At 43.2% G+C, this 17699-nt stretch overlaps 1 protein-coding gene across 4 annotated transcripts in view; it reads right to left on the bottom strand.

Moving 5' to 3' along the window:
* ATP2C1 (ATPase secretory pathway Ca2+ transporting 1) overlaps positions 1 to 9216 on the bottom strand; it is a 177215-nt gene extending 167999 nt beyond the window's left edge. For 2 of the 4 annotated variants that reach the window (XM_040480172.1, XM_040480174.1), the window contains exon 1: positions 8800 to 9216. In XM_040480172.1, the coding sequence (XP_040336106.1) occupies positions 8800 to 8907 (108 nt within the window). In that variant the 5' untranslated portion in view covers positions 8908 to 9216. The remainder of the gene's footprint in view (positions 1 to 8799) is intronic. The other 2 variants (XM_040480173.1, XM_040480171.1) reach the window with 2 other exon arrangements.
* Positions 9217 to 17699: the final 8483 nt, after the last annotated feature.

Here is a 17699-nt window from a genome sequence, read left to right as displayed (position 1 = left end):
AGTTAGTTCCCTTGTCTCTCTCTGCCATGTACGGATACATCTGAGAAGTCAACAAGCAGTCTGCAACCAGGAAGTGGGGTCTCACCACACATCAAATCCACCAGCCCCTCTATCTTGGAATTTCAGCCTCCAAAACGGTGAGAAAAAAATGTCTGTGTTTTATAAACCACCCAGTCTGATATTTTGTTATAGCAGTCTGAATGGACAAAGACATGGAGAAAACCACTGGAGGCTTTTTTGGGTAAATAAATAGCTCTTTTCTTTTTTCTGTGTAATTTCTCCCTTCAGATAGAGGACACTGTTATTGTTACCATGACAAAACAATTCAGCTTTTTTTTTTTAATGTTTATTTATTTATTTTGAGAGAGAGAGAGAAAGAGAGAGAGCAAGTGCAGGAGGGGCAGTGATAGACGGAAAGAGAGAATCTCAAGCAGGCTCCACACTGCTGGCACAGAACCCAATGTGGGGCTCGAACCCACAAACCGTGAGGTCATGACCTGAGCTGAAATCAAGGGTTGGATGCTTAACAAATTGAGCCACCCAGGTGCCCCAAAACAGTTCAACTTCAAATGTCATATTTAATAGTCAGAAATATTAAGGTTCAGCTTCATATTATTATAGCCATTTAACTGCCAATGTTACCTGTATGTAATCACACAAATTCCTCCACAAAAGTAGAGTGTAATCTCTGCCCTCTATCTTACATTTTACCCAGATAATCTTTTCCTCTTGGTTCTGGAGGATTAAAGCTTTTCTCCTACTCAAGCCCAAGGACAAGGGGCAAATGCATTTAATTTCCCCCCTGAGATGTCATTTGTACTATCAATAGTATTTCATGACTTTTTTAAAGAGGCTTTAAAAAATGGGTGACTTTTTTATACTCTCAAAATATAACCAACTCGTGGCGCCTGGATGGCTCAGTTGGTTAAGTGTCCGACTTCGGCTCAGATCATGATCTCACGTCTCGTGGGTTCGAGCCCCACATCAGGCTCTGGTGCTGACAGTTCAGAGCCTGGAGCCTGCTTCAGATTCTGTCTCTCTCTCTCTCCCTCTCTCCCCCCTTCCCCCACTCACACTCTGTCTCTCTCTCTCTCAAAAATAAACATTAAAAATTTTTTAAAAATATAACCAACTCACTTTAAGGAGGTAAAACCTCTTAACATTCTTAAACCAAGCTGTGGTGAAACTTATATCATTTCACCTACGGCCTGCATCAGCCACTCAAAACCCTTATGTGACTTTTCAAATCTTTTTTTTTTTTTAATTTTTTTTTTCAACGTTTATTTATTTTTGTGACAGAGAGAGACAGAGCATGAACGGGGGAGGGGCAGAGAGAGAGGGAGACACAGAATCAGAAACAGGCTCCAAGCTCTGAGCCATCAGCCCAGAGCCTGACGCGGGGCTCGAACTCCCGGACCGCGAGATCGTGACCTGGCTGAAGTTGGACGCTCAACCGACTGTGCCACCCAGGCACCCCAAGACTTTTCAAATCTCAACATAGATTTTTGAGAGAGTATGAGGGGGGTCCTTAATTTTTATATTGTTATTCAGAGCAGGTATAAGAGCCAAAATGAAGAACAAAGTTTTTAATGTTCAAATTAAATCCAAATATTTATTTAAAAACCCAACTTTGAGGTTAACATTCATTAAGGAACCCAGCAAGAAATAGAAACCCAGTGACCCTGTTTGAACTAGAAACGTTTTCTTAAGCCATTGAAGAGAAACTTTAGAACAACCTCCAAAAACTTTTTTGGTTCTAATCCTTAATTAAAATACAGCTACTGTACATGCCCCCTGGTCCTCAAAGACCACTTTCCTCATTTTAAGCAGATTAATCAGAGCAGATCTTGAGCCAGATATACCCACTGTGACTGCACTGTGTGGTTTTTGCCTCATATTATAAACATTTGAATCAGCTCTTTCTACTCATTGAGACTGGAAGCATAATAGAGGGGCCATGTAGGTCATTTTTACATTTTGATCACTTATAAATATGTTCCACATACTATACGTGAGAAAGGTTGCTAAATAATCAAAGGGATTAAGGAATCCTGTAAAACACGATGACCAAGCAGAGCTCTGTCAGCTCTGCATTCAGTCTCATCCAGGTCAATATCTGATGTCTGTATTTATACGAGGGTATCAATAATAGCATGATTATATTTTCAGATAAGAATATAGAAGGATGGGAAAAAAAATTGGGTGGATTAATTTTGTTGGAAGATGATATTATACTGGTTCAAGGGTCTAATTCCAATAAATACATATGTAATGTCAATATAATATCATATATATATATATATGCACACTACACACACACACACACACACACATTATATATAATATGGTTTTTATACATGTCTCTGGCCCCAAAGACTGATCTCCTTATTTTAAGCAGATTCACTGTTAAATAAAACATGTCAGGTCAGCTCATAGATGATATTTCTTATTTGGAAAGAACTCTTTCCTTTTTTTTAAAATTTTTTTTAACGTTTATTTATTTATTTATTTATTTTTAAATTTTTTTTTTCAACGTTTATTTTTGGGACAGAGAGAGACAGAGCATGAACGGGGGAGGGGCAGAGAGAGAGGGAGACACAGAATCGGAAACAGGCTCCAGGCTCTGAGCCATCAGCCCAGAGCCCGACGCGGGGCTCGAACTCACAGACCGAGAGATCGTGACCTGGCTGAAGTCGGAGGCTTAACCGACTGCGCCACCCAGTCGCCCCACGTTTATTTATTTTTGAGACAGAGAGAGACAGAGCATGAACGGGGGAGGGTCAGAGAGAGAGAGGGAGACACAGAATCTGAAACAGGCTCCAGGTTCTGAGCTGTCAGCACAGAGCCCGACGCGGGGCTTGAACTCACGAACCAGAGATCATGACCTGAGGTGAAGTTGGACACTTAACCGACTGAGCCACCCAGGCGCCCCTGGAAAGAAATCTTTCTTTTTTTTTTTATTTTTATTTTTATTTTTATTTTTATTTTTATTATTTTTATTTATTTATTTATTTTTTAAATGAATTCCATCTCTTTTTACTTTTTTTTTTTAACATTTTATTTATTTTTGAGACAGAGAGACACAGCATGAATGGGGGAGGGGCAGAGAGAGAGGGAGACACAGAATCGGAAGCAGGCTCCAGGCTCCGAGCCATCAGCCCAGAGTCCGACGCGGGGCTCAAACCCACGGACCGCAATATCGTGACCTGAGCTGAAGTCGGCCGTTCAACCGGCAAAGCATCATCAGCACAGATCATCACAAAATCTTGGCTATCAACCGTCCTGTATTTTCCGACCCCTCATCTGTGGAACACATGGAAGAAGAAATTCAAGTTGGCAAGGCTGCTGCAGGGCAGTATAAATTGATGGACAAAAGCTCAAACTAGTAGACCCTTCTTTGTCTTAGTCTTTCATCAGGGAGGTTTATTTATTATTGACAAGTTGACCTTCAGGCATTACCTGCCATACGGACTCAGCCTATAGAATCCTTATCTCTTTGCTTGGTAGTCATATTGCCCCTTTTCTACATCTCTGCTAAGACTCACAACACACACTGGAAAGAGCACTGAACTGGGAGACAAACAGGCCAAATTCTAATCCCAGCACTGATTCAAATGAGCTGTGCGACCTTGGGCAAACTTCTTAACCTCTAGTTCCACATTCATAAAATAAATTGCATAGTTTTCTCTAGGTCTCACCAGTCTTTGTTTACTAAAAATAACTCTATTTTCACCATCTCTTGCCTCACCTGCATAATAGCATCCTTAGCCTCTGTATTCCCCAACCTCCATGTTTACTCATTCAGTTATATGAATTTATCACCAACTATGTACTTTGTTTATGTTTGGCACTGGGGCTAAGATGGCCAGTGAAAACAATCATGTTGCCTGCACTGGGGTGAAAAAGATTTTTACTTAATGAAGAGAATTCTGACTGCTATAAGGAACTTGTATTGTAGGGTAACAAGAGTGAATGTAGAGGCACAAATTCAAGTGCTATTGCAATGGTCCAAGCTAGAGAAGAGGATGTAGCAGGGTCGATAGGTGAAGATGTAGGATCAGTAACTATTTTAGAAGTAGAATTGACTAGTCTTATTAACAAGATTGCAAAGGCGGAAGAGGTGAGGGAGAGAAAGGGAGGTACCAAGGTGACTCACATGTTTCTGTTTTGAGCTTTTGTGCTGATTGATGGACCTTGGGAGTGACAGGTTTGAGGACAGAGCTTGTGAGTTCTCTCATTCCGTCTGCAACATCCACATTCATTCAGATGGAGATGTCAAATTGGCAATTGTGTATACAAGACTGAAGTGCACTGGGGATAAATATTTGGGAGTTGTCAGCAAATAGGTGGTGTTTGATGCCATGGGAATGGAGGAGCTCACCAATGGAGAGAGAGTAGACTGTCCCATATAAGCTCACAAACTCTCTTCTCTTACCATTTGGTGCTGGCATCCGTGAATAACATCTCTATCAGTGGTGCTAACCTCTAAGGGCAGCATTCCCTGGGGGTTCATAGGGCCCTCAATCCTCTGTAGGATTCACTGGGCTAAAGCCAAGTCTACAGTCTACCCAGAAGTGAAGCAAATTCTCCCTTCCTCATTCAGTGTCCCACTTGGTCACCTGAATCATGTAGCAGGCTGCTGGGTCCCTAGTACTCAAGAGATCATTGCCTGTAAGCCCAGTTCATTTCTCACAAACTCAGACATCTACATCTGAGCCAGACCTTGGCCGGTCCCATGAAACCAAATACCCTTATGAATGTGCTCAGCCCACCTGCCCAAACTCATCTGAGAGCTGACTTAGGCTCAGACTGTGTCCCTGCAACCACCACCACCACCACCACCACCACCCCATTTGAAGAATACTGTTCAAAAATGTTTCATTGTCTAATTTTCCCAACCTTCTGCATGCTCATCTAATTAATGACCTTAATCTCCTACTTAGGGACTTGGCTTTGTGAAATGCCAGCTATAATAGAGTTCAGGAATGCAAAGGATGAGATACTTGTTCTCAGTTTGGTAAATAACCTGCCCACCCACTGATTGGTCCAGCACCGTAGGAATAATAACAAAAACTACCAAACAAATGAACCCTTAGGTCAAACCTTCATGTTTGTATGACACCGAATGCAAAGTCCTGAGGAGAAGCTTTAAACAAGAGAGCATCTGTGGACAAGGCAAGTGTAACAGTGACCATGACTGGGATCTATGGGGACCCTCCAGGCCCCATCAAGGCATGGGTAGAGGCAAGAAAGGAGGTGTGCTCCACAGGCAACTGCCTGTGTCGTGAGTCACCCCTACACCAGCCTGTGTCAGGCTCCAAGGTAGGTCTGAGAGAACAAAGAACAGGAAATCGCCCAGTGTCATATGTGTATGGGTGATGTATATACACATGTAAGCAATGGCTTACTACATACAACATAGTAAGGGACCTTATTAGACACAGACAGAATATCTTAGAAAAGGATGGGCTGTGCTTCCCTCTTCCCAGCAGAGTTGGAGAAAGGTTTTTTACGGAGCCATTTAACCTGAGTCTTGAAGGGTGTATAGGTGATCTCTAGGTGGGCAAGTTGTAAGTTAAGGACAGAATTCTAGGTTACAGAGGGGAGTGTATTGGAAGGCACAGAAGTGGAGAAACAGATGGTGCGCCTGAGACAGTATTCTCCCACGTGTGTGAACACAACATGGATGGGACCCAATGGTGCTAGATGGCATAAGAGAAGATTTTAGGTAGCCTGCAGACACTACATTAAATGGAGGTTTCAGGCTCAGAGGTTTCAAAGGTGACAGTATCTGGCTAGAACTTAACATTATTCTATTTTTATTCTATTTATTTTTCTCATACGTATATGGTAAATGGCAGTGGTTTTCCACTTACGGTAGTTATATGAAATTTTCTTTCTAAACAAACAAGTTAAAAAGTAAGTAATTTGCTTGGCAACCGTGGTGCTGTGTGGTTCGAGATTCTGCCTGGGACAGGTGTCATGGCCCGTGCTTGCTCATCACTGGCACAACCACTGCACACATCCACTGGTTCACTAACAAGGGCCAGGAAAAAAGGGTTGCCTGTTATTCACATGAGTGGAGTTTGATGGAAAGAGATAGGTGCGTCTCTGGAGTTATGTGTTACTATGTGTCAAAGTGTTTGGAGAATATCGACTAAGGAAGCCTTTTCCTGATGGATGAAAAATAAGTCGGTTATGCTCACCTACCCGTTCTAGAAGGTTATGCAGTATATTAATGTAGTGCATAATAAAAACAACAAAAAAGTTTTAAAAAAAGTAAGTGATTTAAATACAAATTTAGAAAAATATTAAGAAGTTAATCACACCAGGGGCTCCTGGGTGGCTCAGTCAGTTAAACATCCAACTTTGGCTCAGGTCATGAACTCAGAGTTGGTGGGTTCGAGCCCTATGTCAGGCTCTATGCTGACAGCTCAAAGCCTGGAGCCTGCTTCAGATTCTGTGGCTCCCTCTCTCTCTCTCTGCCCCTCCCCTGGTCATGCTCTGTCTCTCTGTCTCAAAAACAAATAAACATTTAAAAAAATTTTTTTTAAAAAGAAATTAATCACACCAAACTTAGGGTAAGAATTATGACATGAACATCTGAAGCATTAGAAATAGTCTCTAGGAGAAAGGTTAGCAGTTTGCTATGTTGCTATCACTGTGTTGGTATAGATCATTTGGAGATCAAGCATGAATATGGGTCATTTTTTTTTCTTTTTTAAGTAAATTCTACTACCAACGTAGGGTTGGAACTCATGACCTCCAGGTGAAGAGTTGCATACTCTACCGACTGAGCCAGACAGCCGCCTCCAAATGGGTCAAGTTTAAAGCTAGGCAAACAGGAATTCCAATCTCCCTTCAATACTTTTTGGCTGGGTGGCCTTGGACAAGGATTCAGGTCTTTGTCTCTCTTCCGTCACCTTTATAATGAGAGTCTGTATTACAGGACTGTAAGCATTAGAGAGACAACAAATATGAGGTCCTAAAATTGTAGACGTTATTAATCTTCTTTATAACTTTCCAACAAGCTTTTCAAGGTTAGCCATCATTGACTCTGACCTAATTTCTCTAATTCTGTGAGACTGTCTGTCTGCAGAGCTATTAATTGGTTTCAGAAAAGAAATGAATGTATTATTTGTTTTTATTTCTCCATCAATTTGTATAGAAAGTTAAAAACTCAGCACAATGTTCCCAGTCGTTCCCAGGTCATCCCCAATGGTTGTCAGCTGGGGAGAGGACCACCCACCCAGTGCAAGTCCAAGAATCCACGATACATTCTCATGTTCTTTGGAATGCATTTTGTAACAATTCTTAAGCAAACAAAACAATAAACTGCACAATCATTATAGACACATCTCTGAAAACTTACAGCACTGAGAAAAGGGGGAAAAATCACTTAATCCACATTCCGCAGTTCCAACCCTACCCTTTCAGCCACTCCCCGCTCCCCACTGTAAAGAGGCCTGAGGAGGCCTGCCTTAGTGAGTGTGGCAGACAACATCTCAGAGCACCACCACCGGGGTCTCTGGCTTTCCTCTTCAAAAGCAAGCAAGTGCTGAGACTGGAAAGAGATTCTTTCGTAATCAGGACACCTTGCCTGAGTAGGAGATAAATTGGACCAGCCCAGCCTCCTTCTCCGGCACAATCTGAAGTTTCAGCTCTTGTAAAATCATCAAAGCACAGCACAAAAGCAGTTTCCTCTGGAACAGTAGTAATGATTTTCATCTTCCAAATTAAGCATGGACTTTTTGGGAAACCTATCATTAGAGGATTTTCTGTCTGCTGACCTTTGCTTTCACTTCCTGGAAGTATTTCATGAAGTAGGTCACCTCATTCAGATACAGAACACCACGGTTATCTCCCATATAGTTTGCAATATGAGTTACAAGCATGATGTGCAAGCAGTTTATGATTCTTTGGGTCTTCTATGTGGCTATACATTTGTCCTTCACCATGGTCATATTTTTTTCTAAATGAGCCACTAGATTTCAATAGATCAGATACAGCTATTTCTTCTTACAGTTTGGTACAAGTCAGAAACGCAGTTTTTAGAAATGCCTTTTCATAGATGATTGTAAGGGATAGAATGAAACAAATCTCAACATAACAGAATGAATGCATGATGTTAAACAAGAAGTGATCCAACATTTTAACCAATTTGTTAATGTTTATACTCCCACATGCTAGAGTCTACTACTAAAAACCCTAACTTTTGATTGGCTAAAAAGACTGAAAACTGCAGTGCTGTATACCCTTGCCCTCCACGGAAAAAAACTGTCCAGTTACTTCTGAATGATTGTCATCGCTCATTAGTGATCTATTTGAAGCTATTATATTTACAATGCACACAATGTTTTTTGTTTTGCAAATCCTGGTGATACTAACATAGCCATAAATACATGGCCCTACAGACGAGAAGACAAGTGTATTTCTAGGGCCTAATCCTTTTATTTGTCAAGATATGGATAGTTTAAAATTTATATTTGAGGGCCTGGAAAATTATCAAGGAGACTACAGTTTAACTCTGACTGGGTAGTTTGGTCTAGCTATTCAGAAGAAGGAGAAGCACATGGTTTTATTACAGAGCTTGAGCTTAATGTCAGGATCCAAATGTTCCAAGTTCAAATAAATCTTCACAAGCCTGCTTGCTTCTCGGATTGCTAAATCCGAATAGCCGCAAGCAGGAGCCTATAAACATGTAAACTAGCAGAAACAAAATCACGAAGGCACATAGTAAAAGCAACACCCAAAAGCAAACATCCGTTAACCTTAAAGATAATATAAACAAGATGATACCTGTTCTTCAGCTTTTTGGTTTCTCAGCATCGATAAATATTTCCTAATTGCATGGAGAGGATATTTTTTGAAGTAAGAGAATCTAGACTGAGGCAACAGATTATCCATGGTGAGGAAAGTAAGAAGGTTCTCGTCTGCCCCACCCTGTCAGCAACCATATGAAGTCTAGAAGCTTCACAATTCCTCAGATGCCTAAAGATTTGCTTGTAGCTCAGTCACTTTCCTGCAAACAAAGCAAATGTTCTTCTCCTTGCTGCTTCCTCTTTCGGGTGGGTTCCTGGTGAAACCAGACAGCCAAGTCTGAGTACCGACCATCTAAAAGCGTCCAGAAATACAATGCCCAAAGGGCAGCAGGAGCCAGGAGGAATGTAGGGGCTGGTCCACAGAATGCAAATTGCTTAGTGGTAGTGATGCGATCGCCCTATTTCTAGCAACAGCGTTCTGTTGCAAGCTATGTTAATATTAGCTAGCTGGTGACTTTCCACACCCACAGACTCTCGTGAGGCTTAATCTTAATTCTTCTGACAGCTTTTCTGGCTCTTAAAGAGGACATGACATGTGGTTTTTTCTGTTTCCTTCTAGATTTTTTATCAGCACGAGCACACATAGGGACATCCCTTGGCTGCGTCTCAGCTCAAAAGTGTTGATTCATTCAGTCTCAAGAAGCTTTGTTTTAGGGGACTTCTAAAAAAAATTAACAATTTCCTTCACTCTTCACTGTTATCGAGGAGTTCAGTGGCAGCACTTAAAAGGTTTGGTTTACGCTGTCATGCATTATGCAACACGCCCGGTAACCAGATACTTTTACGTTAATTGAACAATAGCTGGGAACAGATTCTGTTCTGAGTTAAAAGGCTTCTCTCCTTGAATCCTTATCTCAAATCCACAGGCCAAATCCAGGAACATTAAATTTCCCCAGGCTTTATTCCGAATGTAAGGGAGAAAAAATGTTATACATTTACTTTCTAAGTATTTTAAAAAAGGATTCATGCTTTAAAAAGAGAACAAGGTAAGAGGACTGTGGTCTTAGAGGACATGAAATCATGAAATTTGAAACTTCAATATTTTCTTAATAGTCTATAGAAGCCACGGGGTTTCTGAACAAAGTTTCCAAGTAGGCCTTACTGTTTTATTATCCTTGTTAGCACTGTAGTAGCTGGTTCATCGGGTGGAAACATTTGGCCACTTGGGTGAGGGGCTGTCGTGTAGAGTCTAGGCCAGACATCAACCCAAAATCATAAGGCCTCGAGATTTGCTTTCAAGTGGAAAGAGAAAGAACTTGTCTCTTCCCCTTCAGAGACTGCACTGTTGGGGAGGAAGGGTAAGCAGAGCTGGGGACCCACTTTGCCTCCCTAGCTGTCCCCCGGGACATCCGCCCTGACACTCCTGGCTGGGCCACTTGCCTTCAGGGAACACACTTGATGGGCCTAATGTGGGTCTTGCTGCCGCAGCCCAGACCATCTGTCAAGCTGGCCTTGGGCCCACTCACAAGGTGATCTTCCAGTCTCACCAGGGCCAGGCTGGCAATTCCAAGAAGTCGTTTATATAATGCTACTGGGGCTGGCTCCCAGGAGGAGGAGGCCCTGCCCTCCTGTCCACTCTTTAGGTACACACTGGCTGGTTCTTGAGTCTCCTCTGTATGCTGGAGACAGCCAGCGGACTCTAATGAGGGTCAGGGCCAAGCCCTGTGCTGTGAACCACCGGAATGCTAAGGGCAGTGTTGTGTACTCCCAGGCAGCTCACAGCCCAGAAAAACAAGAAGCGTGGAAATCTAGACACCCTGGCCCTGGAAAGAGGGGAGGCCCCTGGAGGCTTTGGGAGGAGGAAAGGTGTCATTTATACACACCCTCGAGGAACCCACAAGCTGCCCTCTTCCCTTCCTTTTTTAAAATATCTAAACCTTCAGAGATGCCTCTTCTTATGGAAAGAAGCTGGCAGTCTGCCAAACACCCACAGCACGGCTGTGATCAAAGCCTTTTCCCAAAGGATGAACACAAAGCCGACTTCATTTCAAATGGTTGTTTCATGCTCACCTTCTCCTGGTTTGAGGAGGTCAATGAAAAGAGATGGAGAAGGGCTGGGTCTGGGGAGAGAAAAGAAAACCCAGACAGAAAACTGTCCTGGCTAGATTTAGCATAAAAAGAGAAGCCGGTGGAACAAACACCACTAAAATCCCCTTAGGCGTTTAGTCGACAACAAAAAGCAAATCGTATCTAACATTTATTGGGCCTTTCAGCCAGACACTGTGCTAAATTCTTTACGTGCATTATCTCACGTAACCCTACAGCACCCTATGGGGAAACTGAGGCTCAGAGAGGGTAAACAATTTGCCAAGGTCACACAGAGACAAAGCAGGGGAGAATCCCCAGAGGTTCCGTTCCCAGTCAGTACACTGCACAGTCTCTTAGCCCACGTCCCGAAATGGATTCCTAAGAACCTCTTTACAGATGAATCTAACAAAGGAAAGGCATGGGGTTGCCTTGTTAAAGAGAAAGACAAGCTTAGACTGTTAGGAATTTGCAGACTAAGATTATTAGATTAGAGATCAGGTGCATTTTCGTGCAAAATCATATAACTTCCTATCCTGGATTCTGCATAAATAAGGCTAATACTCATTATTTATCACATAAAAGTTCCTTTCTGAAATGATTCTGGTGATCTTGAAAAGAAGTTGTACTATAGATTCAGATTTTCTGCTTCACAAACTTTGAAAACTACCATATTCTCAGTTTCTGTTTGAAATAGATTGCAATGGTTAATTCCACTCCATATTTATTACAAACATAATGGGGAAGAGTCACGGTCCCGTTGGATGGTTTGATTGCCACTGTGACTCAGTTGCCTCGGTAAATGGCAACGGACCAGAGATTGGGTGGCTACAGTACACACCTGCAAAGACCGAAATAGCCCAGTGGAGCCACCCAGTGGTAAGGGGTTTATTCCACCGCCCTGCAAAATAGCACAATAAGGAGTGGGGTGATTACCTGTTATTTGAACAATTCATTCCCACCCCTTGTCCTAGCACAATAACCAACAGGGGCGCCTGGGTGGCTCAGTCGGTTGAGCGTCCAACTTCAGCTCAGGTCATGATCTCACAGTTCATAGGTTGGAGCCCTGAGTCGGGCTCTGTGCTGACAGCTCAGGGCTTGGAGCCTGCTTGGGTTTCTGTGTCTCCCTCTCTCCGCCCCTCCCCTGCTCACGCTCTGTCTCTCTCAAAATTAAATAAACGTTAAAAAAAAAAAAAAGAACAGTAACCAACACAAAGCACAAACCCAGGAAAGCACTAGAACCAGGCCTCAATCCACTGTGAAAGTGATGCGTCTTTGAAGTGGTGGGGGTCTGGAGCTGACGGCCAAGAAAGAATTCTTGAGACATCCTTGGCGCAAAAAAGGTGATTTTATTCAAGCACAGGGGCAGGACCCGAGGGCAGAAAGAGCTGCACTGGGGTTGTGCAGAGTGACTGGCTATATACTACGGAGCTGGGGGAAGTAAAGGCAAAAGACCTTCCAGAAGGACTTTGATATGCTAAGAAGGACTCATAAGATACCTGAGGCCTTGCGATTGTCCAGCTAAGGTTGTTTTTCCTTTAGTAAGGTATTAACATTAGGATGGTAGGGGTTTTTGGAGAAATGTTAGACTGTATTTGCCTCAAGTATTTGTCAAGGGCTGCAGGTTATGAGGAAATTTAATTTTATCCACCATTTCCTTCTTGTCTTTGTTCCCCACATCACAGTGGAGGGGAGGGTGATATTAGGGCTCCAGGAAACTGAGTCTATAGGTTTCTGGAGATTAGGCTGTTGATAAGATTGCCTTTTTCTTATAATTTACTGACATATTTGTAAACTGATGGAGACTCTTATCCTGCAGGACTGTGATCTCTCTCAGTTAACCATTTGTTTTCTGTCCTTTCCTTTGTTCTTGGGCATCCAGGAGTGCCTGTGGAATGTCACACATATCCCACCTAGGGGTGGGGGCGGGGTGCTAGCTTGTGCTTGGCCCTCAGCTTGCCTTATGCTCCCTCATCAAAAGGATATTCATGTGTTCTCTGGTTTCTAAGAATTACCAGCTTTTTCACAAATAGCTTAAAAATATGGGTATCCCCATTTCTTTGCTCAAAGAGCATCATACAGAGGCAAAGCTAAAGCCAAAAAAAAAAAAAATAGTGACAAAGGTATGAAGAAAGAGCTATTTTACAGTTTACTCCTTTCCAAATGTTGGAGAAGATGGGATGAAAATGTGGGTTTGCCAGGCCGTCTAGTACTGTGCACTGCACACAGCAGGTGTTTCATTCATATGCGCCAGTACCTATTTATTAAAGGGGAAAGACAACGAGAAGAGAATGGGATCCGTTTAAACATCGCAAGTGTTAAATGCAGGATGAGAAACAGGAAATGAAAACAGAAAGTTTGTCTCCAGGATGCCTTTGAGTGGACAGCGTTTCCAAATTGCATCGGGACAAAAACTAAAACCCTACTAATCCCTTCTCTTTCTCCTTCCAATCAGTGCTGAGAGTTTCTATCAGGAAAATGACTCCATGCTCTGGGAATTAATCCAGCCCAGATGTAAAATGAAGGGCAAGCAGTGAGAATGATGGAGAAGCAGTTAGCCCAGAAAACAGAAACCATTTTTTATCGCGAATTCCTCTGAGAAATCATTCTCATCCCACTAGGTCTGTGGATATTGGCTCCATTTCTTGCTCCCCCAAGGACAGTTCTAAATGGAATCAGGAGAGGGAAAGGGAGGCATTCACCATTGCTTCTCAGGGCTAGTATATGCAGCACCAACATTCCACCTTTTGCATGATGAGATCTTTTGTGCTACTTGATATGACATTTTCTTGGTGCTCCCACCGTGCAGGGAGTAATTATCTCAGACCTGCATATGGTGCATTTTACTTTCCCCAAACTCACATTCAACCACCCTGCCCCCGCCACACCATGCTCCTATTACAACCACAATTCAACCACTCTGGTGTTTCTATAATTTTTTAAAGTTTATTTATTTATTTTGAGAGAGAGAGAGAGAGAGCACACACTCATGATTTGGGGAGGAGCAGAGAGAGAGAATCCCAAGCAGAGCTGGATATGGACTTGAACTCACAAACCATGAGAGAGCAAACCTTCTGCTTTCGGCTTCAGGTATTGATTTCTCAAATTTCACAACAACTCTGCATCCCTGGGACACTTGTTCTCCACTTAGGAAGAAAACATTTTTCTGCATAGTTTAAAATAGACTTGAACAGGGGCGCCTGGGTGGCTCAGTCAGTTAAGCGTCTGGACTTTGGCTCAGGTCATGATCTCATGGTTGGTGAATTCGAGCCCCATGTTGGGCTATGTGCTGACAGCTCAGAGTCTGGAACCTGCTTCAGATTCTGTGTCTCCCTCTCTCTCTCCACTTATGCTACACTTATGCTCTCTCTCTCTCTCTCAAAAATAAATAAACATTAAAAAAATTTTAAATAAACTTGAACATGCATCAGAATCAACTGGAAGGCTTGTTAAAGCACAGATTGCTGGCCCCCACCTTCACAGTTTCTGATTCAGTAGGTCTGGAGCGAAGAGTGAGATGTCACATTTGAATCAGCTTCCCCCACAATGCTGATGCCGATGACCCCTGGACCATTGGTTTAGGTGCTGTCAGGCAGGAGACGTGGCTGTGGAGAGATTTGTCAGGTGGAGTTTGAAGGATAGATACCCTGTTTGCTGGAGCACTTTGAGAGCTCCCATCAGATTTGCATTTTATTCAATGTTTTTGTTTTTTTATTTTTGGGACAGACAGAGACAGAGCATGAACGGGGGAGGGGCAGAGAGAGAGGGAGACACAGAATCGGAAACAGGCTCCAGGCTCCGAGCCATCAGCCCAGAGCCTGACGCGGGGCTCGAACCCACGGACCGTGAGATCGTGACCTGGCTGAAGTCGGACGCTTAACCGACTGCGCCACCCAGGCGCCCCATCAGATTTGCATTTTAAAATGCACTTTCCTGGCAGTGGTGGGTTTTCTCCAAGCTCATCTCTTTTTTTGTAGCCACTCTTCCGAGAGTCAGCTCCTGCAGTTATCAAGCTTCAGGTGAACCTCTCACCAAGGTCTGTCTTCTCAGTGATATCTTGACTTGATATCATATTGCTCTCAAACTCTCACTCTTGACTTGATATCATATTGCCTCTTATCAAGCTGAAGCAGCACTATCAGTAATCTTAGCTCGGGAGACAGCCCTTTCTTTAAGCTCAGGGCCAGAAACCACAGCCAGCTGTACACAACACTACCTCCCTCTGTCTTCTGCACTAACACCTTGTTCCATTCCAGTTGGGGAAGGAGGAATCTTGGACTTGGAACAGGCAGCCCCCTCATGCCAAGAATCTCCAAAATCATGGTTTTCCACAAACCCATCCCCAGGCATAATTTACTCGTCTTTGTCTTCAATGCTACTGTAGTCTGGGCAGGATCCACTGCTAACTCTGTCTCCTCTCGTCAAGTCTTGAGTTTACTGCAAAATGGTCCTTTAATAGAAACATAAGATGTCCTCAGGAAGCTTACCATTCCTGGTGGATTCAGAGACACCTTCTAAGGACCCATGTCTGGAGCTGTGTCACCTTCTCCTCATGACCCTGACTTCTTTCCACCTTCCCCTTAGCAGCCATGCTTTGCTCTTTTTAGGAGGAGTAACACCTAGAAAGAGAAGACAGAGGTACTTTCAGATTGGTGGTTGTGCTTCCTATAATTCTCTATGAAAACTAAAAATATGGTTTCAGCAATAAGGAAAATAAATACATTAATTTGAGTAAAGGAGCTTTGGCTAACTAGGCGAATGGAAGTGGGGGTGAGTGGGCAGGTTGGTATGTTCCCTTGTAATGCTTGATGGTTTGAAAAGTAAGGATGTAATTGAAAGCAGATGTCTGGCTGGGCTGGGCCAGGCCTACCCTTGGCACGGGGATGGCCCTTGGAATAAACGGGCAATCCAACTTCCCTTTCCCATTTTTTTGACTCTGTTGCGTGGATGGAAGTTCAGTGGCCAGAGAACATGGAGTCTAAAATAATTCTTAAATACTTGTCTTGAGTTCTAGTGGAAAGGCCCAGGTCAGAGGTGTTTATGTGGCTAACTCACTCAGTTTTCACTGCCACCTCCTGTGAAAAACCACCATTGGGGATGAGAGTAGGGGAGTCTGATAGAGTAGCAGCTCATATTAGCTAAAAGAAAGATAATGTGCATGCAATTTGGAGTAGACAGACTGTTCATCACAGTGATGTTTATAGTCATGTTCTTAAACTCCATTATCCTTGAATTTTTATTAACTACCAAAGATAATTATCTGGGGGGCCTGGGTGGCTCAGTTGGTTGAGGGTCAACTTCGGCTCAGGTCACGATCTCATGGCTAGTGGGTTCAAGCTCCATGTGGGGCTATCTGCTGACAGCTCAGGGCCTGGAGCCAGCTTCGGATTCTGTGTCTCCCTCTCTCTCTGCCCCTCCCCCACTTGCTCGCATGCTCGCTCTCTCTTTAAAAAATAAACATTAAAAAAATTTTTTAGAACAGGTAATTATCCAACATGGAAATCATATGTCTTCCCTTGGTTGGATCACTAAAGACCATGAATATTGGTGCAACCCAGACTATATATAGGTACAATAACCTGAGTAATCGTTACCAGAATGCCAATTTGTCTTTATTGTTAAATCTTAGGTACCAGGGTGTCTCTCTTGGTGTCTCAGTTAGCTGAGCATCCAACTCTTGATTTTGGCTCAGGTCATGATCTCGCGCTTCCATGAGATCGAGCCCTGAGTTGGGCTCTGCGTTGACAGCACAGAGCTTACTTAGGATTCTCTCTCCCTCTCTCTGACTGTCCCTCCCCCACTTGCCCTCTCTCTCTCTCAAAATAAATAAATACACTTAAGAAAAAATCTCAAGGGGGGCGCCTGGGTGGCTCACTTGTTTAAGCATCCAATTCTTGATTTCCGGCTCAGATCATGATCTCCCTGTTCGTGGGATCAAGCCCTGCGTTGGGATCTGTACTGGCAGCATGGAGCCTGCTTAGTATTCTGTCTCTCTCTGTCTCCGCTCTTCCTCCCACATGCATGCACATGTACTCTCTCTTGAAAATAAATATTTTTTTAAAAATCTTAGATATCAAAGTCAGAGGCATATGGAATCACTTATTTATTTATTTATTTTCACATGACTGGTTACATGTTCTTTTGAGCCTCGCGGCTCCTGTGGTCCACAGACCAGCAGTGTTAGCATCACCAGATCCTGGGATCTTGTTAGGAATGCAGAATCTCAGGCCACACCCTGGATCTCCTAAATCATAATCTGCATTTTGAAAAGATCCCTAGATGATTCATATGCACATGTAAATTTGAGACCCACTGGCTAGGAATGAATACAGGGCTCCTATACACTCCTATTGTACCCCCCCCCACCACATAACTTGACCCTACCACTAATTCTACAAGAGTGACTGTTTCCTGTCTGTAGCCCCTTCCTCACTGACCTCCTTCAGGGCATTGACAGTGTCTTGTCCATTGTTACATCAGTGTCTCACAGTCACTCAATAGATCTTTGTTTAATGAATGAATGACTGATGATACATGTAGTGTAGCATCTGGGTATGAACTGCCTTGGCTCCTGGATCCAGATTAGTTATACTAACAGTAAGAGCCCAAATTTCACTGGTTCATGTCTTTTTTTTTTTTTTAATGTTTATTTCTGAGAGAGAGACAGAGCAGGGGAGGGGTAGAGAGAGAGAGAGAGAGAGAGAGAGAGAGGGAGACACAGAATCTGAGCAGCCTGTGACAGAATCTGTCAGCACAGATGCAGGGCTTGAACTCACCTGCTGTGAGATCATGACCTGAGCTGAAGTCAGACGCTCAACTGACTGAGCCACCCAGGCGCCCCTGGTTCATGTC

This window comes from Herpailurus yagouaroundi, unplaced genomic scaffold (genome assembly GCF_014898765.1).
Source record: "Herpailurus yagouaroundi ecotype Mexico unplaced genomic scaffold, PumYag 159, whole genome shotgun sequence".
NCBI lineage: Eukaryota > Metazoa > Chordata > Mammalia > Carnivora > Felidae > Herpailurus > Herpailurus yagouaroundi.
The sequence above is the reverse complement of the archived record's forward strand: the minus strand, read 5'-3'. Positions and strand labels throughout refer to the sequence as shown.